Source organism: Sinohyriopsis cumingii, chromosome 15 (genome assembly GCF_028554795.1).
Source record: "Sinohyriopsis cumingii isolate HCF-2022 chromosome 15, ASM2855479v2, whole genome shotgun sequence".
Taxonomy (NCBI): domain Eukaryota; kingdom Metazoa; phylum Mollusca; class Bivalvia; order Unionida; family Unionidae; genus Sinohyriopsis; species Sinohyriopsis cumingii.
Window position 1 is genome coordinate 126,303,248 of NC_142975.1, and position 25,197 is coordinate 126,328,444.

Sequence of the window (25,197 nt, forward strand, 5' to 3'; positions counted from 1 at the left end):
GGTGTCGTGCAGAACACCTTGCAATAATTCACAACAGTTCCGGAATTATATTAAAGTCCAAATAATGAACACTTCTATTTCCACTTAACAGTCCAAACAAATGGGTTTTTTTCTTCTCTCAAATAATATCTAACTACAACATAAAACACGTCTGCAGATTTACAACAGGAACACAAGAAAAGTTTATGACTCCAAAAGTCGGAATCAAACTGATTGATCAGTTCTCTCTTTATATACACCGTCTGTTGCGACTATATTTCGCAATATACCTCAGGTGACGGAACATACGTCATCAACCAGCGAGAACTGAAGCCATAGGCACCATTACATATTGCTATTATGATTATTATAAATAATTATCAACACATATGCAAAAGTCTATTTATCGATTCTGTGTAATAATAGGCTCTTAAGAGACTCCGGTCACGTATGCAAAATTTTACTTACGATATTCTGTACAATTTTAAATCATGAATAAAAATTATAAAATAATAGATGAACTCATGTACCAGGAGTGACAATCAATATGGATATACATGTCACCAGAAATGGGCATTGGACGAGGATCAGCATGATTAGACGCAGGACGAGGTTTACCAGTCATATAGTCATAACAACCTTTCGTCATTTGACATTATTTCTATGGATTAAAATCAACTTGAAAAAGAAAACCTAGGTAGCATAAAAGATGAATATCAGAAACCGAACTGACTTTCTCAATTATTTTGATATTTTGGAGTTTCATATGACTCTGTTAAAATATATTAATGGGTTTGGTATCATTCTAAACTTATAATCAAATAACTGTACTATATGGACGAGCATATTTTATATGCTAAATGTTCCGTGGAGGTTCCAACACGATATTAGCAGTAAGTATTTGGTTATTGTTAGTTAATGCATAATCATTGTACATTATTTAATTTATAAGTTATTATTATTGGTACAGGTCATCTAAATACTAAACATTAATCAACAATAATTTTACCTCCAAACTGGATGCTATTTCAGATAAATACAGATAACATCACTGGTTGTAGGCATATTTTACGCTGTTTTCTTAACACATTTGTTCAGAAATAAGCAGATTAAGATGCGACATGAATAGTAAATACTACAAAAGGATGATGAGCCTAGAAAACATGTCACTACACAATACTATTAGTACATGTTTCCCTAAAATGTGTATATTTCAGATAACTGTAAATCGCAACATTTCTTCTAAGCACACATTTTGCATTGAAATGTCATAGGCTTTTAATAGAAATAAATAGATAGATTCAGACGCGCTTTGGACTGTATATACGCGGAAATAGGTGATCCTTAGCAATAAGGTACTAAGCGGAAAGCCGGGTGCTTTTCTACATGCTAATTTTGTTGTCACCTGTGAAGTAAGGAAAACATTTACATTTTGCAATATAACTATTATAAAAGATGATTTCAAATACAATGTATAATGGGTGATATATAGTTATCAATAGCAGATTTAAAAGAATGTTACTATAATTAATTTAATAGTTGTGACAATAAGAAACTTTAAGCAAATTAAAATGTTAGTATTGTAAATTACTATTGAATAAATAAACTAAATATATGCTCGGATTCTTGAAAAGGAAATATTATGGCGATATCATAAACTATATTGCAGGATAAGACTTCTTCGCTGTAGATATTAATACAAATAAAGTTGGTTACCTTAGCTAACAAACAGACAGAAAATGTTTTCAGTCCTTATATAGAAATTAGAAATTAAAGTATATATAAACGAATGAGAAGTACCAACGACACTTAATTTTAAAACATTTGTGCCTAGTTTAGAGGCGGCATGAAAAGCATATAAAGATAATATAAAAATAAAACATATACGTTGTTATGTGAACGCCAAATGAAGCTTTCAAGACAGACAAGAAGCTCTTAGCATGTTCTGGTCTTGTGCAAATTAAATCAGATTGCAACCTTTATAACACTCACAACCATTGGACACATAGGCCACCATATGTATAAAATGAAGTGAACGAGGTCACCCATGAATGAGCTGGAAACATATATTGATTGCATAAAGAGCCACGTGAAGCTAATCGCACTCAACGTTCAAAGGAGGACAAATTTATATGATGAGGGGAACTATGAAAAATATGCAAAATATAAGTTGTCTCTCCGCTTTGGGTAAATTGTTTCTTTCAAAACAGGTGTGTTTTTATATTAATCTGGACACAACATAATGCATTTTCCTAATATCCATTTCTGCAACTTTTTAAATTAATATACATATATAAATATATATCTCTAATTTCTTTAAGGTAACAAAAATACAATGTTAATTTTTTTTCCAATGTAAAGGAACCTAATGAATGATGCATGAAGAACATGTAATGTAATGTACCCAGTCATACTTATATTCCAGAGGTTTGTAATGATCATTTTCACTGAAACCCGTGTACTATATTTAAATATTCGTGCATGAACATTAGATTCAACAACTAAAAGACAATGATGGTAATGGAGCCTTGTCATAATTCACCTTATTGTGCCTGACAATATTTTGAAGACGAAAAACTTAACTTTTCTCAACTATTTGAGAGAGAGAAAGAGAGCGGGGATATATAGCATGTGTCCTTTGAAAAACTCTTTTGCATGCAACTATTGTGTTAATGAGTAAACGTCAGGTATAGATTAAGTAATTTTTGTGAATTATATCCATTGATTCATCTATTTTGTTTGTATGATGCCATTAATTATTCTTCTCTGAACAGTTCAAGGTGTTTGCGGCAAAACACATTATCAGCCTATACTGAATATGTGCTGCAACGGAGTGGTACAGTCAAGATCTGGACTGCAACCTTCTTGTTGCGAAACAAAAGGATATGATGCAGCATTCAAAATGTGTTGTTCAGACACTATACAGTATCGTTCAGGATTATGGCCTAGTTGTTGCGAAACAGTTGGATATGATGCAGTATTTTACATGTGCTGCTCCGGAATAGTTCAGTCTCGCTCAGGACAACAACCTTCGTGCTGTGGAACCACGGGATACGATGCAGCCATACGAAAGTGCTGTAATGGCAAAGTGTGCTAAGTGAATACCACCAACGCTGGCCGTGGTCTTCTTTCAACGACATGGACGAGTGGACATCACATATCCATGACTTTCAATTAACGTGACTAAAGTGAAAAAGAACATGACCCTCAAGACAAATACACAAAATCGACTTTTCATCGAAATTTTACCAGCGTATTTTATCCATGCTTGTAATATGTCCATGGCTTGGGTTTTTATAGCAAAAGGATAATGGGTCTGTTTTTCAGTCGCAAATTCTGTCGCCAATAAATTTTGCACGTATACATCAAACTGCAACTTGTGTGATCCATTCAATATTTTGCATAAAGTTGTATACGTTGTTCAGTCATTTTTTTATTTTTTTATTTTCTTGCGTGCAATATCTCCCTTTTTATATTTCCTGAAGGTGTTAAACAGATCTTTGTCCATGATCTACAAAGTCGGATCTATCATCTGGATGAAGATTATTAGAAAGAAAAATACAACAATATTTATCCTAACACGGAAAATAAAGTAAAAATGAGGGTGTGCTTTCTTAAAAGTCATGAAATAAAATATTGATATCTTATAGAATACGTCTCTTAAACGATATTTTACAAGTACACCATTCTCTGACAAATTATTGTTTTATTCCATTCTCATTAATAAACTCAAATTGAAATAGAGGTATTTCCAGCTGAAGAATAATTAAAAATAGTTTTGTTAATATACCAGGTTCATAACGTTAGAGAATATTTGAGGTTTCTGCATCAGTATTGCAGAATATTGCTAGCAGGATTTCCGTTTGAAAACGACTGCAGTAGTATGTCTCACACTGATCAAAAAATACCAGTTCAGGTTAAAATGGATAGTCGACGCTTATCAATTCAGGTGAATATTTAAAGATTCAGTGGGTTCTACATATATTTTGTTCACCTGCAGAACACCAGTTATGAGAACACTAGCAAGTCCATTCTTTCCATCCTAGAGGCTTTCATAATTATTTAATTAGACATACTATCCCACCTGAGGCATTCTGATTTTTGCTTTTCTTTTGTCTCAATATTTAAAGCCTGACAGAGTTCGGTGCTTTATATTACTACATTTTCCTCTCTGTCATTTCTTGGAATCTAATCGGTGATGAGTTACACACGAGCAAATATTGTTTCGTAGAGAATAACACAATTAAATAAGAACACGTTTTATGTTCTGCGTTATTTCTATATATATATATATATATATATATATATATATATATATATATATATATATATATATATATATATATATATATATATATATATATATATATATGGATATTGTTGCATAGTCAACCTTTTGCTTTGTGATGTGATGTAGTATATATACTAGTTTTGACGATGTATGTATGTATGTATATATGTATGTATGTATGTATGTATGTACTAATTCCCCTAAATCATGGACAAAGGTGAAGCACACAAAATGACTTAAATATATATAACAACATTGGAATCTCTTTCGTTAATCCGCATCTCAGCATCATACGATTTCTCTATTAATTTTTCCACAAAATCTATTTTTCGTGTATATTTTTCTTCAAAATTCCGCGCATATTCTACTACAATGTTTTTTAAAGATTTTACAAATAATTAAATCAATATCCTGTCTTGTAGCAATCTTACGTAAAGCTGGTAATAATTGATTATTTTTTTTTTTTGATTTTTCAATGGTAGTAAGTTAACGTGAAACGATTGATATAGCAGTTGTTTTAAAAAAAAACTTTGGGTTCTGCCTTATCAGATTAAATTCTGAATTTTTGTTTGATCATACTTAGTGAGAATTCGTGTACGATCACGCTTTTTTTTCACAACTGTTGTTTTCGAGACAAGTGTTTGCAGTATCACTTTTTCAGACCTTTTTTCTGAATTTGCCAGCACTAAATTCTTCTGGAATTAGATAAGACAAGGCTTTTTGTGTCATAATTATATTTTGTCATTGTTTTGTTATTACTTTTGTATAGAATCTAAATTGTCTGATGGCTTCTAATTGTTAAAAGAATCATAGTCGTCCAATTTTGCCGTTTTTTCAGCTTTCAAAATTGTCTCAGCATTGAATATCAGCGTTTATGTCGGTTAATGATAACGTTCCGTCCTTTATTCCTTCTATATTGTCTCAGTTAATCTCTTTCCAATTATATATATTAGGTTCTCCTTAAATTAATGTCCGATTGTAGCAATCTCATCTGAAAAATTAGAAAACAATGTATTTAGTACAAACATACTTCAATGTCGAAATCCTAACTTTTGAAACTACTTTCTGTTTATGCGTTCCATGTGTTCCAGTTGTTGGATTAAGAATAATACGTTTATTCATCATTATACCTATTTTTAGGACCGCTCCGGTATCCTAATGGTTAGAGCGTCCTCCTCGGAAGCGGGAGGTCGTGGGTTCGAATCCCGGCCGAGTCATACCAAACACTTGCATAACAGGTACTAACAGCTGCCTCGCTAGGCGCTCAATATTAAAAGGTTAGCGTTAGGACTGGTCGGCCTAGTGTCAGGATACTGTGACTGGGTGGGATATCATGCTACACGATTGCGGCATGATGCTCCAGTGCTAGCCATCATTATAAACTGCCACACTGCAGACATCGTAAAGATATGATTGAAAAATTGTTAAAGCTACGTTAAAAATCCTAATCACACACCTATTTGTAGGGTCACTAGTTTTAATCGGCGGAATGCTTATCAATCTGCAATATTCTTTCACGTTTATCAAACTATTTTAATATCCTACTCTATACTGTTCTTTTAAGCCCTTGCATTAGATATTTATTTTTGTCTTTTAAGTGGAAAAATATTTGAGATTTCTTTTCTCATGTAATTTTTTTACCCTTCCCTTTAAAATATATTTATTCAGAAACTTTATTCGTGTTTTCAAATTTTAAAGTTACTCAAAACGTCATCGTCTATCGTCCCCTCATTTGTTAACGTTTTTTAAGTCACTGTGCATTTCGCAAAGAAATATAGCACGTTCAAGATAGGCTTGCATTTATAGATAGCTCCGTCAAAGATACTTGCATGTTAATGAAGTGTTATTCATTACCAAGCTTCTTAACATAATTCCTTCAATAGGAAAGTCATTTTTCTTCCTTACGTTTAAATGGTTACATAGATAGTTCGGATAACGATTCCTTTATTTTTAAATAGTGTATATTACCTATGTCATGTTTAATTTGTTCCCACAAACAATATTCCTTTTTTATATAGTCATCGAAAGACATAACAGGGGGAGAAAAGGGATTCTCAAGATTGTTTCTACATATTGAAATAATAGCCATTGATTTGATATAACCGGCATGACAATATTACCACGCAGTTCAATTTTCATGTGTAGCACAGATGCATCATGAAGAATTATTTTTTTGCAAATTCTTGATAGAAAATAGATGGTCGAAGTATCATTGTCATATGGCGAATGATGACGTGACTTTTCAAATAACTTGAACTGAAAGCATCATGTCCTTAAGATAGAGCGCAACAAGTTAAACAATAATTAAACACATTTTGTTCAAGTTAAGTTTGCGCTGAAAAATTCAGTGTAAGTTTAAGTAACGTTTAAACACTTTTCTTGTTAAAGACCAAAGACTTAGAATAGTAATACGCTTGCAAAGTGTGTACTGCAGCGAGCTTGCACAATGAAACTAATACCTCAATGGCATGTTAGACCGGAAATATTACAAACGAAGCTGGAAACATACCTAGAACGATCAATGCAAACACACCTGTTTCTGAAGGACTTAACATTCGAATAAGTTTATTTTATGTCGTAATATCTGTTGCAATTAAAGTTTATCTTCATTATTGCGAAAGAATGTTTAAGTGATAATGAAGACGGGAACGCTTTGCTATTTGTGTGCACTACGTCAATATCACCATCAGGCTATATGTGCTATGCAAGGTAGGAAAGATATACCCCGTGTCACGGTTGTACATTTGAAATACAGTCATATTCATATACGAATATAAAACAAAATGATTTCTCGCATTGGCATTGAGCCATAAAAATCTATATCTAAACTGACCGTAATGGGAGAAGTGCTGACCTTAATGCAAGTATAGTGGGATGCTCTTGATTCAAGGTTCTACCAAACTGGAATAAGGAAAAAACATATCGATTCTTTAGATTTTCAACCACTGTAGAGTGGGTGGTTGTAGGCATTAGGAAGGTTCTTACAATACAAATTATTCAAAATAAATATTTTCGCTGTTTCTACGTTATATGTTATTATAATATTTTAGAGAAAGCTGAGAAACACTTCCAAAGTGCTGGGGCAATTTGAAATATTCATGAAAAGTATGTTATCTTTGAAGTAAGTGTTGATGACGAAATACATTTGTGAAGCTGTTTGAAACAAAATAGATTTGAATGAGTTTCTAAAGTTTTACATTTAACCGACACAATGGGAATTTGCAAGGTTTTTCTTGCTAATAGAAAATTTCCACATAATCATAAGCCTAACTTTTATTGCATTTCGTCTGGAATTGTATCATTTCTTATACTAAGCACAAATCACTTCATGAACCCTGCACCCACAAAATTTTAAATCAATATAAACAAATCACGGAGATACTATATTTGTTAAAATTCGATTGTTGTACTTTTGTTGATGTGAATTCGTGTAATGTAAAACACTGCAAAACCAAACCCTCGGTATACCTTAATTCCCTGAAAATTGATTTTATGTGCAGGAGGGATGCCGTGAATGTCGTATCATCAGTTTTTCCGACTTTGCTGAAACCCTTTAACACCGAAAATGAAAATAAATTTACATCACCCGATTTCAATTTTAAAACCACGGAATTATTTCAAAGAGTTCTTGGACAAGGGACTGACATCAGGAAAATGCAATATCTCTAAAATGTATTTAGTGATAAAGAACGACAGTTTGGGGATCATTTTAAATTTGTCTAAGTTTCTATAGTTTCACACTTAACCTTCACCGTTCAACGCTCATATTTTTTTCGGTGCTATAAAATTGCAACATGTCCTTGGTCAGAAGCTTAAAATTAATACCCTTCGTTTTGTGTACATCACATCCTTTAGTAGCCGCAACCACTTTAGGATTATTGCACAGACAGATTTGTACATCATCCACACTGCATGGAAATACACATTAGACTGTTGTTCATTTGGATCAAACGATTACATATATACCATAACGTTAAAGTCCGGTCTGGACTATTTGTTTTAAATATTACTCAGTTATTGATATGACAGTAACTACATTTAAATTTCTTGTTTTAGTATTGAACCATCTAACCTAGAATCTGACACCATTCATCAAGGATTTTAAGTCACTTTCTTGAATCAAATGCTAAGGCTTAATTTCTTTTTGATATACATAAGGAAAATCGTACGCCAAAATGATGACGTGGATCGCACTAAACAGTGGAGACCATTTATGTAGCGTAATATAGTATAGCACACAATGTGAATTAGCGAATGCAAAACAACGATGATTCAAACCTGCATAATTAACTTGAACAGTACAACTGATGGGTCCCAGATCTGATACTCAGCTCTTGATCCATATCAACTTCACATGGTATTAGTTTAAGGTTTTACTTATAACACTGTGCGCACTATCTTTGAGCCATATATAGAGGACAGGTGATCGTGGAAAAAAGATTCCTCATGACAAGTCTTGTACTTATCCAATTTTTCGTGTTTATATTATCTTTATTTTCCTTTGTCTGATGTCTGTAGTGTTGTGCAATGGCACTATATGCATTAATATGGATACGTCCGTATCGTTATGTATATTTGATTTAATTTATATTTGTTTCAATTTAATTGTTTGTTTGTTAGTTTTAATGTTTTATTCCATTACATGCTATTGTAATGTAACTTTATTTACTGGATTTGACATTTTCCAGAAATTAGTTTGACCTGGCTATTTTTTTCGTAAAGACTAATAATAGAAACTTTGTATTTAATGCTGACCCAGTTCCCGAACTTGATTCAGAATCAGTAAAAGATGAAGAAAACAACATTTTTCTTATTCTTTCCCAGAGTAAAATCATTTGTTTTAGTCAGGTCTATACTGGGGATACGTGATGTTAGGCATGTAAAAAGTTTCTATGTTGTTCTAGAAAGAGATCACGTGACCCTCATACGGGAATCTGTTTTGCGTCTTAAATTAGTGTATAACCTTTTACTATATAGAATTTAGTTAGTTGTGATAAAAACCATTCACACTTAAAGATGTTTTGTTGTGACCAGTTTGAGTTGAAATTCTATTTTATGGAATTATTAATTCTTTACCTGGGAATATTTAAGTGCCCATACATAATTCTTGGACAAAGTAATTTATTGAAATTTTATTCTGAACGCAAAACTAGAATTTTATTTTCAGTGGTTCAACAAGGAACTGTTGACTCATCTGGACAACACTAATTATTGCATACGTCATTGTCATCCATCTTGGATTTTTTCTCAGTACTCCAACTCAGATTCATTTAGCACTTTTTATTTCTAGGACTTCTAATTTTTAATTCTTGGATCATTCTTGGATTAATTTTGGATTTGATTCATAGAACCGTAAGTTCTTTTTCTCATTTTTACTTTGTTTTTCTAGGAAAATAAATTATTTGTTAAATTTGACAAAGCTTGTTGCCTTCACTTTTTTTCTTGTTGCTGTATTAAAGAGCCTAAAACGTAACAGTATTGTATTATACGTTATGCGGTATCTGATTATCTACTGTTCTATGATGTTCAGTTGTCCTTATGTGTGCTGTGCTGTAGTATACACATGCAGTTTATGTTTCGAGGATGACTAATATCTTCATTTTATTATATCTATTCCCTGTTTTTCAAACAAAAAATATGCTTTTCATTATTTAAGTCTTCAAACGCAAAAAGTATCTTATATTTAACGCAAGCCCCCTACACCCGTCCACATCATGGCAGAGAACATTTAAACTATTTATTAAAAGCAGACGGAAAATATATTTTGCAAGTAAGACGTCGACCGGTAGAAAATTTCACTTCGGCTTGTCCTAATACACATTAAATCACATCTGATACTATTCAATGGTTAACTAGAGAACATATCTTAGATGGGTACCCCAACAGCGGCCGCCATTAATGTTCGAGTTATTGACAAACACATACATTCTCCTATCTGCATACCGATCTAAGATATTTTACCTAGTCCAGTCTCGAAATGTATCAGATGTTTAAATTAGAAATGTGGTTTGTTATGCTCTGCTGCACTTATATCATTCTTTTTGTGTAACATGTTTGCAATGCGTCTAAATATGTTGGTGGAAGGCGTAAGGACTCACCACCGTCTTAAACAGCAGCAGATTATTGACTCACACTCTACTGAGAGTCACTCCGTAATTTACTCATTCTCTATTGGCAGTTAAGAGATGCTGTCAAAGAAAAACTTCTCTCGCGACAAGAATCTCAAGTTGAATTTGCAGAGAGTGCAGAACAATTGTTTAAACCCATCACAAAATTTACTGAAAGAGTTGCAACAGCTAATGAAGGTCTTCTTCCATCAGTTAAACAAACCGCCGAACAAATTGCAAAGATAGCTGCAACTCAACCTCAACTTGATGATAAAGGTGAAGAAACAATTGAAGGTGATGTTGGTGAAACACCAAAAAAAAAAAAGGAAAAAGAGGAATTGATTTTAGGGAGAAATTTCCTTAAAAAGGTATACAAGAAATTCAAAAATATAAAATGAAAACTAGACAGGATAAAGCCAGGTTTGGTGAGTTTGCTGCCAAACGTTTTCCTTTCAGAGATCAATTTTTAAAAAACCAGAATACGTTAAAAAAGTAAATAGTGACGCATGGAACGATTGGGCGTTTAAAATAAATCAAAATGTTGGTTATATAGACAAAGAAAATGTTGATTATAAAATTTATTCAGCAGGAGCAGAAAGTCATAATAAAACACCAAACGAACAAAGAGAGCAAGAAAAAGAACTACAACAAAAAGAAAGGGAACAAACACAAAAGAAAAGGGAACAAAAAGAGAACAAATCCAAAAGAAAGGGGAAGAAAAACAAGAACAACAACAGAAACGACGACAAGAACGACAACAAAAAACTTTCCAGCAAGATCCTTCCTATCAACTTCCTCCTCCATTGCAACAAACGGAAAAAGAATCGACTGGCAAAGCCTTCACGGCAATCAAAGACAGAATAGCTCAACTATTACGCAGACGTCAGACTGCTAAACCACAAGTAAACTTGCCATCCACAGAGGTTATGCCCGCGGATGTCAGTAAAATAATAAACCAAGCCGCAAATCAAAAACTAGCAGCCTTGGTAAATCAACGTGGAGATGAAAAAAATAAACCCGAGTTTTATTTCAGGAAGCGGAGTTTCCCGAAGATCTAGGCAACCACGATTTAAAAAATGCGCAGTATAATACAGATGTTCAAACGTATATCCGATACAGCATCTGCCATGGATAAACCAGTCCAAAAAGATGAATCCGTAGGCGATTGTCAGTATTATTCTTATGAAGCACGTGTACCTAATGCACGAGGAAGGATTGAATTGCAGGTCTATGATACAAGTAGATATTTTCTACCCGCTGAGGCTTTTACTGAAGTAGAAGGTGAGCTTATAACAGATGTTCCTCGCAATACACCATATGGAGTTGATGTCATAGTTGGTTTTCTTAATAACGGTATTATGGCGTTATTTGACAGTGCCACATATATGATTGATGGAAAAATATAGAAACAATTCAAAACGACGTTGACGTTAACACCACAATAGTAGGGTTAGCAAGATACTCTGACGATTATACAAGATCAACCGGTCCGGAGATGATGTTTGCCATAAGATACATCTGATAATCCTGACCCCAAACAATTTCGTTATGTACAAGCGACACGTAATACTTCGACTGATCCACAACCAGGTCCACCTACAACAATAGATATACCTGCTGATGCATTTTTGATGCCACATAGTCACAACCCTAATTACAACATAGGATTTGCTACACGTAAATTATCGCTAAAAGTGACCGTAGAAGATTTTCATGTATGATTCCACTATCACATATCTTTGATTTTGCAAAAATGTCCGAAACGTTATCTTTGGAGCGAAACACACAATAGCGCTTGTACGAAAAGGTAACGATAATGCTGTATTTGGCGACCAGCCACTGATACTGCTATTAAATATATACTTTTTATACTATCGCTGTGGATGCCAGTAATGACTTTCTTTTATGAACACAGGTGGTAAGTCTCTGTTGTCGTGGTACTCAATGTCCACCGATAGTATCCAAAGTAATGTTGCTGGGTTATTTACATGGCAAATAGCGACTCAGCAGGGCATTTCTGCATCGAGACACATATTTGTTGCGCTGCAAAATGTTAATCGGGTGGATAGTCAAGAACACTCCCATATGATATTTCACACCCTTGGAGTCAGTGAGGTTTCTTTGAGGATAAATGGACCTCAAGGACCATCCGAGGATATAATTTTAAATTTTGCAAACAATTATGTTGCTCGCGCGTTTCATCGATTGTTGTCGTATATGGGACGTGATCAAAACGTAGATACTGGTTTACAAATATCACAGTTGGATTTTACAACATTGAATCTAATCTATTACTTTTCACTAGAACATTTAGATTTATTTAGGCAATCTGTCGTTGATTTACACTTCATCGCTTACGTGAATCCTGGGGATGTTGATAATTACAGAGCAATCGCGATTATACCTAGCGACAGAGCAGTGTTACTTGAAGGTGTTGGTGGTCGAATGAGAGTCGTTTATGCGCCAGTGGAAAATCGTAATGTGCTACCTTAATCCACGTTATTTTGAAACACAAGTATTTTATAAAACTGTCTTACCATCATGTTAGTGTCAGTCTGACTCCTGGTCACATCAAGAAGCAACAATCCGCATCAGCAAAAAGGTGTGGGACCACAATAACGCTAAAGCACGATCAAATTACTGGCGGCGAAAATATCGTTGACAGCGCGCCAAACGAAACATCTCAATGACGCTAAACAATCCAAAACCGGAGTACGACTTAAACTTTCCGCCGCTGTCATTGCTGTCATTAGCGACACTGCTAAGACAGGTGGTATATTTCCACTTCTCGCAGCAATACCAGCGCTGATAGCTGCTGATTCCCCAGCTGTTGCAAAGGCGGCCGCGTTAGTTGCTGTTGGAACCGTTTTCTGGAATGGCATTGAAAAAGCAACGGGACAAGGATAAAAAAAAACCGGAAAAGGCCTAAGATTACCAACGGAGTCGTTTTACATACGGGATAGGCCCAAGATTACCAGGGAGTCATTTCACGTAAGGAAGCTTAAGACATCCCGGGAGAGTTTAATAAAACCAATGTCAAACTTTGATTTAGTCGATGCTGCTACACAACTAAAAATAAAAAAATCAGAGGTGTTTTTATGCGAGATCAATTACCACAACAACCAAACAATACTGAAACCGGTATTATTAAACTCGATAACAGCACTGGACCTGGAACTCATTGGGTATCATACGCGATTGACCCTCGTGGAATTGTTTATTTCGATTCGTATGGGTTAGCTCCACCGCAGGAATTTATCAAGTATGTCACACCCGTTCACGAAAAGTTTGGTACTCAACACTACCAACACAAAAATTAACCGATCCGCCAATATGCGGCCGTGGAGCGATTGCTGTACTCGGGTTTACATCAAAATCATCATTACAACCTCACAAAGTTGTGCACGATTATACAAGTCAGCGCTGGAAATCTGCGATTTCTAATCATTAATTTAGATCAACGAGAAATGAATAATGGTAGATATTTACGGAAGATCCCACGGTGGTATTACTGCGAGTTAAAAAATATCTGACATAGATTTATCAAAATACGCGACCAAAGACGATCTTAATGATCTCATGAACCTGGCTGGGCTTGACCGTGATGAAGTTGTTGTTTTTCAGGATAAATACGGCGTTTTGAAAACGAGCAATATCAAATGGCATGCTATAGTTCAACGAGTTCTCTGTGCTGCCATGGATAACATACATGTGTTTACTGACGGCGGTAGAATCAAAGACTCAAGTATATCGTTTACAACCATCAGAGATGAAATTGCAAGAAGCGCAGCTAATCGTTTGAAGAATACCGGTGACACAATGACAGGTGAACTCAGCATGAACGAAAATAAAATAGTAGTCCTCGGAGAACATCCGATGAAGATGCCGCAACAAAAAATATGTGGACGTTAACTACAGCACTGTTGATGGTAAATTATCCACGATGTTTCCTTTGGTACTCCAATGACCGCTGACATGAAACTCTCTGATACCAAGACAAATATTGATACAATTAAGAGAACACAGAAATATTTCGTAAGTGGAATTCCTGATATCGATAACAAAATTAATCTGATCAACATTCTTAATAACCAGATCATCAATAACGTATACACAGTGTCATCCGGGTTCGCAACATGATCACAGCAAAATAATACTATCAAACAGACCGCAACAGTTACTGGTGTGTACATGTTGTCTGTGTTCAACGCTTCAAAATTTAGTATATACACTACATATCCTTGGCGGCATTCAACCAATATGTTTTCTGGGGTTGTGTCTGTTGTGTTAAATAGCGGAACCGAAGAAACATTTATACTGGAAGTAGCTGATAAGAAATTAACCGCAACATCTTACTGGTGGTGTCTGGAATTTGTTGCTGAAATGCCTCAATTGGTTTTGTGTAAAATAATAATGGCGTTGACAGAGTCAAGTGTTCAGAAATATAGATATGATCAACTACGTGAATGGCAATCAGCGTTGAAAACCATCATTGATAAGTACACCGTGAAAGTAAAATAAATACAAGCGGCGTGCAGTTGCCATTGATGTTGTAGTATACTCGGTGTCTACGTTAGTTGCTTCCACCGGGGTTGTATTATCAGTGTTGATCCGATAACAGTAGCAGTAGCAACAATATGTGTTTCATCATGAGCAGCAGGTGTTTTTAATATTATCGCGAAAGTGATATCCACGTGCACGAGTACAAACTTGCACGATTATGCTACGCGGTTACATAAGGCAAAAGCAGAATATTCTAAATTATCGTTGCTGATATCATCCAGCCTCGACGACAAAAAGATATCAGATTCCGAATTTGCCAGCATGGTGAAGATATACAATGAAGTAATTGATTTAGAAAACCACCATTTGGAAGAAAATGAAAAGAATAATGACCGAACTACTTCTGCAGATAGCCGCAAATACAACTCCCCGGAAAACCACAGTGATAACAGTAAACTCCACTAACCCTGAATTCGGTATTAATTTTCCAGCTGCGATTCCGGTAAGCGAGATCGCCCTTGCGCAGTTGCGAATATACAACAGTTGGCCAAATATCAAATGGAAATCATTTGGTAGGTTACAATCAAATAATTCGCTGGTGTTTGCAAAAAAAGATAAACCAGATGGAACCCCCGACTGGACCGTCGTTGGAACACCAACCTGAATTTATCGGAGATAACTGCTAGATAGACCCATGTTATTTTACGACCGTGTGTTGTCGAACCGTCACCACAAAAAAATTTCTTGCAGAGGCATTCTGAAATCAAGAAAAAGAATGATAATTTACAGTTGAGTCTAAGAAACTGTAATAGTCCAGTTGATTTGGTGTAATGTATATACAACTATGCGATAATGAAACTAGGATGCGGTTTAATCAGTACAGGAAAAGACGATAATTCTATCAAGTGCGTTACATTTCCACTGTAGAATTATCTCCGGTCATTGCCTGTATCTAAATACCAAAATAAGATCCCCTGTTTATACTTCTGAGAAAAGGCCGATCTGGTTATTTGATCTGCAACACGTTCTACGGAAGGCATGCAGATGTCAAAATATTTGGCAGCTACATCCATTGATTGAAATATTATTTCTCTGCCATGTCTCTGTAATTAAAGATTTGATAAGTCTTGCAATTTTCGGATATTTACAGTATTTTCCTGTGTAGAATTCTCGCTCCGTGTAATAGCATGTAAATTTTCAAGAGAATTGTCGAGTTTGTTCCCGTTAATATGATCGATCACAAATACGTCTTTGATCTCCCCATAAAAACCTCGAAAAAGAACCTGTGATTGTGATGCCTCTTTTTTCCAGTGGTGAATCTAAGATAGCCGGCATTATCAACTACAAGAACTGTTTTTTTCCGCTGTCATTGTCTTACTACACCATCAGGATATGCTTCATAATTTTTAATGATGGGATATCTGACAAATTCTTTTTCCTCCATTTATATATAATATTATTTGTACAAATTATAATTTATCTTCAAATCTGGCTATATATTCTTCAGGGTTCTTATAACCGTATCAATGTCAGGGTTGTTATTTTTTATGATAATAACGCTTTAACTCTCTGTATCTTTTACCACCACAACGCACGCACAGCTGTGTTTTTCGTCTAACTCAAACACCACATCTTAAACACGGCTGTGGACCAATACTCCCTCTCCATACACTTTTCAGATGTTGACCGCAGAATTCATTTACGCAGGATTTGTTACAATTAGTTGAAGACCCTACCGTCAACCACTTGCAATGATTTCTTATTTGAGTCATGATATATATATAATATTTTTATTTAAATACTTGTATGAAATATAATATGGAAGAGTTTGAGAGATTATCTACAATCGAGACTTGGAAAATTTCCAGATTCGATCTTGACAGAAGAAGAACACCTGACTTGCGGAGGCGAACTCTGACTGATCCGACGATTAATCTGATTAATATTATCAAGGATGCTAAATAAGAATTTCGTGATGATGGGTCATCTCACACGTGATCGACATTCAAAATTATATGGGATGACAAATTCATCGACGAAGTTATTGATGCTACAATGAACGATACGCGGGCGAAAACGATTATCGATTATATCAACGATCATATTTATTTTTTCAGAATACAGTTTATTCTGCTAGCAGAAAAAGATTCCGCTGAGTGGATTATCCGTGACAAACGTGACCCTGTTCTTGCTAATGGAAAAACCGCTGTGTTAAGTAAAAATTCCAAGTCGGTATTACTGACTGGCATTGACAGACCATATTACGAACGAGCGTATCCTATAACAGCGATTGTTTATAAAATTTATTAGCTAAATCATAAACCCAATATTAATGATCTTGCACCAATGAGATTTTCCAACCTGAATTGTGTAGCGGAACGAGTAATCGAACATTTTACAAATGCGATGCGTGGAAATGGGTTAACAAATCTACGACGTGAGCGAATAAACAAATGGGCTGAATCGGTTAAAGATACCAGAGCTACAATAAATGATGTTGCCGAGTTAGGAAGTAAATTAAAATTTTCAATAAAAGTAAAAACGTTAACCGGAGTGATTTTATATGAATCAAAGAATAAGTCGAAGGGAACTCCAATTGAAATTATTGATCATAATGCGCACGCGTGGACCAGCACAGTCACAATATTTCCGTGAGATCGAACTGTAAGATTTTACCCAGACTCTGGAAGAAATATGTTTGATCTCATTCACGAAATAAGTAAAAACGATCCTGTATCAGTATGGTTATTTAAAAGTTCAGATGATGAGAAATATGATCAATTTGTAGGACCTAACGGCGAAATATATTGTAAAGAATCTCTTCATGAAGAAATGAAAAATTTTGCGTAGAAATTTTCAACAGAGAATTACTGAGCAATTATTAAATAATTGTTTTACAGTTCCATCTGTTGCTGCCCACGCTGCCAGAGAGGAAAATTCGTGGAAGCCAACACGATTTGAATTTCTCGAAGACGTTCAGCTTAGTTGCTGTGAATACGGACAAGGTGGATTGTGGAATACCAAGTGTAGTTACAGTGACGTTATCTCGATTGATATGGTCGCTTGTTATCCGGGAAGTTTTCTTGGATTGGGGGAGTGTTCTGGATATGTTAAAAGATTTGGACATCCCACAAACGAGATGACAAGAATATCGATAAATGGACCACTACCTGATTTTGATCTAACCAGATTCGCTCGTATAGTATCATTCGAAATACCTAAAGGTCTTCATCCGATCTGTTATGTTTGGTTTAGTAGACACTTTCAGAAAAACGCTGGGCACCAATAGTTTTATTACGATATATGATTGATTGTAAAATATTAATATCGTTAGCAGCAGAGGGGGCGAATCGGACATTTTGTCCAATCGTTATTTGGCTTAATTAATACTTTCTGCAACTCAACGATCTAGTGTCGTCAGCGCCTGGTAAAAAAAAAACGACGACGTCGTTGGGGGATCGTCCAATCGTCATTTGGTTTAATTAACACCTTCTGCGCGCCGATCCCCAGCGTCGTCAGCGTCCGGTAAGCACATCGACGACCGCGTCGATGTCATCGCCCCCTCTGCTGCTAAGTGGTTATTTACAATGAAAATTATTTACAACTAACCGAATATTTGGTCAAGTCCGATACGATATCGTGTCCGAGGATCATGTAAATTTATCGTTACGAATCCATGTGGGGTCGACTGAGCATGACTAAAAAAGTTTCGAAAAACATTAAAGTCCATGTCACCGCCGCACCATGTCTGCCAAATATTTCGTAGCGTGTGTGTATCAACGCCGTTGAACACAGCAAGAATATTACAGTTGTCTCTAATTACTTTTGGAATCTGAGTGTATCGTTGAGTGACATATATCACGTCAGTGTTTTTATGCCTGCCTCTGGAAAATATCCTAGCTGGGTTTTTTTGATTGTCTAACATAACATCATCGTACACGACTAGATTGTTAACGTCGCCATCAATATCATCAATACCCGGTGCATCATTGATATCTGTAATAAACTCGATGACATTTTTTTTAGCGATCGCTGATGCATTCTCGTTGAAATCTTTCAACACCTCGTAGCATCGTTGATCATCTACGCTAGGAGCAACCAAATACAACTTATCCCACTTCATCCATCTCATTATTAAATTGAGTAACAATTGCGTCTTGCCGGATCCAAATGGTCCGATGATAATCATCCGGATCGAGTTTGGTAACGCTGCAACATGCTTAACTGGTTCTCTTGTTTTAGTCGCCGAAAAATCAATTATATTCATATTTCTATACATAAATTATGGATCTATATTGTGTGAAGTGTAGAGTACGTACTGGCACAAATGATATGACAACCGCTACAACAAGAAATAACAGATCGGCGCTTACTGGTAAGTGTGTACAATGCGGTACAAAGAAATTTAGATTTATTTCTATTAGACCCGGAGATGTTTTAAAAAAAAGCGAGGAGGTGACATCGCAGCCAAATTGGCAAAACTCCCCGGAACACCGTGGGCAAAGTATCCAGGAGAAAAGCACCTCCCAGGATATAGCTACTGTGGCCCCGGAACACGATTAGATATTAGACTCGATGATCAAAATCAGCCCAAACCCGGTGAGTATCCAATAAACGCTATCGATAAGGCGTGTCATGCTCATGATGTTGCTTACAAAAGTAGCGATCTGCAACAGCGTCATATCGCGGATGTAAAATTAATTCACGCATTAAATGCTATTCCTGATAAATCCGTCAAAGAAAAATTGGCCTCATGGTTGGTAAAATCGGCTATGAAAGGTAAATTAATGATGGGCGCTGGTAATTAATAACAACATGGAATCCATCTATTATTCTCCGAGAGGATACTGGAAGGGGAAGGCCGCAATTGGTAAGCTTGCAAGCGCTGCAAAGGTAACAAAGACCACTGCGGCTAATTGGTTATCCAAACAGGCTATATGGCAAATCTATCTACCACCGCCTAAACAAATCAACTTCTCGCGCTTTGATGTCAGCGTACCTAATGAAGTTCATCAGGCTGATATACTATTTTTGCCGCATGACAACGGTTACAAATACGCGCTAACCGTAGTTGATGTTGCGAGTCGATACAAACAAGCGGAGCCGTTAAAAACAAAGTCGGCAACTGAAGTAGCCGCTGCGTTTGAAAGAATTTATCGAAGAGGCCCTCTGCGCTGGCCAAATCTATTACAAGTTGATCCCGGTAGTGAATTTCGCGGTGCTGTTTTATCAACGCTGAAACATCATAGCGTCGCGATACGACGAGGTCATACTGCGCTACATCGTGATCAGGCAATTGTTGAACGATTCAATCGGACTCTCGCTGAACGGTTATTTGGATATCAATACGCGAAGGAATTCATCCAAGAAAAACGATCTCGTGAATGGGTTAAAAGGTTGCCAGGTGTAATTGCAGCGTTAAATAACGAGATTACCCGAGCAATCAACATGAAGCCCAGCGACGCGATTAAATACGAGTATATACCCGGAAAATCAAAAATAAATAGCGTTTCCAAGCCGATTCTTGGCGATGTCACTGTTAGATATCTATATGAACCAGGAGAGCTTGAAGGCGGTAAAAAAGAGCTACTGATCCTATTTGGAGTGTTACCACACATAACATATCAACGATAACACGATCAACTGGTAGACCACCGATCTACAGACTGGATTCAACTGCTCCTCAGCGCGGATTTACACGCGAGCAACTACAAGTGATACCTGACGATACTCAATTACCCCCGCGTGGTCTTTAACTAGCGCCGTTGCGTCTATTGCACTCAAGACATGTCAACCTCACATTGTTTTTAACATGACCGAGACTGTTATCGATTCTGTCCACGGTAAATTGGCGAGCGTCTTTATCCGAATAACGCCAGCGCATTACACAATTACAACTCGCGCAGTGATTATTCTGTTGTTGTCGTAACGCAGTTATTAATTCGGCATCAATATCAAAACGCCGCTGTTTTTTTTTATCCTGTTGGCGGTAACCCGAGAGTTTTCTATCAATGACGCTTGCATCGATAATGTCGTTGTCGTTGGTGACTCCGTCACTGACTTCGTCAACAACAATTCTTCGAAGCTGATTTATTCTCCGTACTCGGGACACTGCAAGATAGACTAGATACGACCATTCGATGCGATTATCAACCATCCAAACAATTGTGTCCGTGATGGTTAGTCCCTGCGAGGAATGTATTGTTGTTGCGTATCCTAGCGTCCACGGGGATTTATTAGCACGTAGCGCGTCCTCGACGACGCTGATATCAACGAGCACAATATCATTCAGCACGAGAATTTGTTTTTTTGTCCCTGACGCTGTCGGGCCCGGGATTTCAACTTCAATGTTCTGCCGCCGTGTGTCCGCGGGTCTATAACATAACGGCACTGGACGCGTTGGAAACTTTTCCTTATGCAACGCAAACAACTTCCGCTGAAGTGTTTCTCTGACTATCTTTCTACTCGCTACAATCAAATCGTTTGGTCTCCATGTTTCCCAGAATTCATTTAACGGCGTTTCCGGAATCACCTCGCGAATTATTTCACATTGAATTTTATCCGGCTGTAATCTGATTAGTTTTTTAACCTCGCGCAGTTGTTCATCAAGTGCTCGGTAATCAGTATCGGTTTCTTCATAATAGTCTACGAACCCGCTCAACCAATCATGTGGACCCTCGCCGACAAATGGTGGTGGTTGGCCATGGTCCCCACACATGATTACCGCTGTATTCGCGCGCAGCAACCACTCAAGAAACATTTGTAAAGTATCTAACGAAACAGTACATATCTCATCCCAGATGATAATGTCGGGAATAAATTTTTCACCCATTCGATCAGGAGTCCACTCATCGCCGCTGTATCGAAAAAAGCTGTGATAAGTAACGGCGTCAACATTTCGTTGTTTTATCTCTCGCGCTAGTCTATGGGTCGGTGTAAGCACGATTATACTTGCCCGCGTTCGAAATAATTCAATTGCCCGAGTCGTCTTTCCTGACCCGCCACAGCCGCTTAAATAAACTGTTTTATGTCTACAAATTGGATCAGAACACGATGGTGCATTAGACCATTCTGACAATTTATCACCGCGTAAGTAGTTGTTCTCAACGGTGACATCTGCTGACGGGGAATAATCGCGTCGTATTTCATTTTTAATTCTCCATGTACCCCAACTCTCGTCCGGACTAGTAAACACGGCTACGTTTTCCTTATACGCTACGTCAACATAAAACGAATCAACGGCTACTCTAACCGCGGTGTCGGGAAATTTATTTATCATCGAGAATAAATTTATGCAAGCATAACCCAGCATAGACGCCCTCAAATGCGGGTATGCTGGGCTGTCTCCATCGCTGTAGGTAACAACTGTACCCAACTTTGTTCCATTGGACAAGAAAGCTGTTTTGCAGTTCACGTATCTATTTTTTGCCACTGCGTCCTTGATTACGAAATCATATTCTGCGTCATCTATAATCAGCCGTGAGCAATATCGTTTGTAGTCGTGGTTTTTTCCACCTTGTGTGAACTTACCGATTATTCTTCTACCGAGATCTTTTGCCTCGCGGTTTCGTTGGTTGAATATCTTTTTGGACCATTCGATGATATATTCCTCGTCGGCATCAATGTGTTTTCTGGACTCGTCAATTATGCTATCTAGACGCTCCGGTTCTGGTAACCAGACTTCAGTCTGTGCCCGGTATGATATAATCGCGTCACTGACAATCAACGAAACTAGCATGCTACAATCAATCACATACCGTAGCAGCGCTATTGGCAGCCACTTCTTTTCAGCCATGTGTCTACCGATCCAAATATAGCAACAGCGATGGAGTCCTGCCGCGAATTCAAATGATACTATGCGAGCGAATCCCGTTAAATCAAAATCAGGCAGTGGTCCATTAATAGCAACACGAGTCATTTCATGACTGGGGTGTCCAAATCGTCTAAAGTACTCAGCGGCGGATCCATACCCGAGAAAACTCGCTGGATAACAGGCAACCATATCAACCGAGATCATAGCGTCGCGGTTGTATTCAGTGTTCCATAGTCCACCGTGATAGTATTCCAAACAACTGGATTGTACATCCGGTAGAAATTCCCTGCGCGTTGGTCTCCACGCATTTTTCCTTGCTGCAACATGAGCTACAACCGATGGAATCGTAAAACAATTTGTTAACAGTTGTTCATCATGCTCTTCAAATTCCATGGCGGTTTTTTTCATCCTGTTGTGAAATGCTTCAGTGCGATATAATTCGCCGTTTGGTCTTACAAACTGATCAAAGGTATCCGCATCGTTTTCAGCGCTGCGAAGTAACCACACTGATACAGGGTCGTTTTTACACAAGTAGGCAATAGCATCAAATAGTTTCCTCTCCGCGAGAAAACCATCCCGGGAGAATTCTTCGGGTATATACTTTACTGTTCTATCCCGTGGAAATATTGTGATCGCGGGCGTCCATGCGTGTTCGTTATGATCAATAATTTTGATTGGGGCTCCCTTCGATTTATACTTTGATTCGTATAATACTTCACCGGTTATCGTTGTAACGGTTATTGGAAATCTCAGCGATGTTTCTAATCTCGCTATGTCGCTGATGGTTGCTCCACGCTCTTTTACGGTTAGTTCCCACTGGTTGATTTTGCTACGTCGTAAATCAGTCAATTTGTTTCCTCGACATGCATTTGTAAAATGCTCTATTATTCGTTCTGCTACACAATTTATCCCCGTTGACTGTTTCATCGGTTTCAGTTTTCCGATATCAGGTTTCTTATTTAACGGGTATATTCCATAAACAACTGCTGTTTCAGGATACACTCGTTCATAGTATGGTCTGTCAATTCCGGTTAACAACCCCGGCTTGGAGTCGCGGCTGACAGTGACTGTTTTCTTGTCGCTGAGAACTGGTTCAAATTTATCACGTATGATCCAATCGCCTGATTCCACCCAGACAATGAATTTTACTCTGAAGAAATACCTTTTACCGTCAAGTTGTGATATTATCGTTGCTGCGCGGTTGTCGTTCATGGTAGCATCAACAACACCATCAATTCGAAATGTTGACCAACTATGAGATGCACCATCACGTTTGAATTCATTGATACAATCGCGTATTTTACTCAACAGGGTTTTATCGTTTATTAACGCTTTTGGTGTGTCCTTGAGGACTCTATCGAGATTGAACTTAATATTTTTCCAGGGCTTAATTACTGCTAATCTCTCAAACTCATCGATATAATTAAAACAAGTATTTAAATAAAAGAATATAGTATAATGAATAAATGCAAATGGTTGATGATTGGGTCGACAACCCCGTGCAATAAATCATGCAGAGGTGAATTCTGCGGGTATCATTTACAAAGCGTTCGTAATGGCTCTCTTGGCCCCCTCCCGTGCTTGGTTTGCCACGTTGGTGTAAGAGGAAAATCGCAGTTGTGTATCAATTGTGGCGAAAAGCGATACAGAGAGTTAAAGCGTTATTACGACAAACGAATTAAAAACGCCGTCATTGACCCCACCGCCGACTCCGTCAAAGACAAAATCATCAAAACTCCTCAAGACTACATTGAAAGGTTTATAATTAAACCAAATAATGAATTAGACAAGTAGTATTATTATACAAATGGACCAAGAGTTCAGACCTCACCCTGTGTTTGTTAATTACGAGGCATCTCGCGACGGCATTGTTAGAAACCGCAGACTGAAGAAGCCGGTTGGATGGAAAAATAATCAGGGGTATTTGATGTTTGGTGTCGGAAAAAAGAAGTATTTTGTTCATAGGGCGGTATTTGAAGCATTTAACGGATTAATCGAGAATGGGCTTGTTATTGATCATATTAATAATAATAAGACTGATAATTCTCTTACAAACTTGCAAGCTATCTCGCAAAGTCAAAATACCAAAAAAGGGGAAACTGGTAAATACTCAAAGAAAGCAAAACCCGTAAAGTCATTTGATACAACAACTCACGAGGAAAAAATATTTCAGTCGATGAATGAGGCAGGAAAATATTTTGACATTTGTATCGCCTCAATACGAAGAGTAGCAGAACGAGTATATCAAACAGCGATCTCAAAAAGGACCGGACACAGAATTCGATTTTCATATATAACATCAAAGGGAGATAACTCGTTTTGTGATAGCGTCGCATGACAAGAGTTATGTCCCTTGAAGTCCAATTAATGTTGCGATTAATTAATCATTTTACGATGAAAACTAATGAAATACACGCTGTTATCTAACAGCTGTATTCTTTTTTTTAATGTTTTATTTGAGTATTTGGTTTCATTTAAATGCCGTGAAACACCATTAATAAGTA

General features: G+C 36.9%; 1 protein-coding gene across 1 annotated transcript in view; it reads left to right on the top strand.

The window, feature by feature from the left end:
- LOC149782707 (uncharacterized) overlaps positions 1-3,403 on the top strand; it is a 61,027-nt gene extending 57,624 nt beyond the window's left edge. Inside the window, exon 7 of the mRNA XM_089935170.1 lies at positions 2,754-3,403. Within this exon, the coding sequence (XP_089791296.1) occupies positions 2,754-3,076 (323 nt within the window). The 3' untranslated portion in view covers positions 3,077-3,403. The remainder of the gene's footprint in view (positions 1-2,753) is intronic.
- Positions 3,404-25,197: the final 21,794 nt, after the last annotated feature.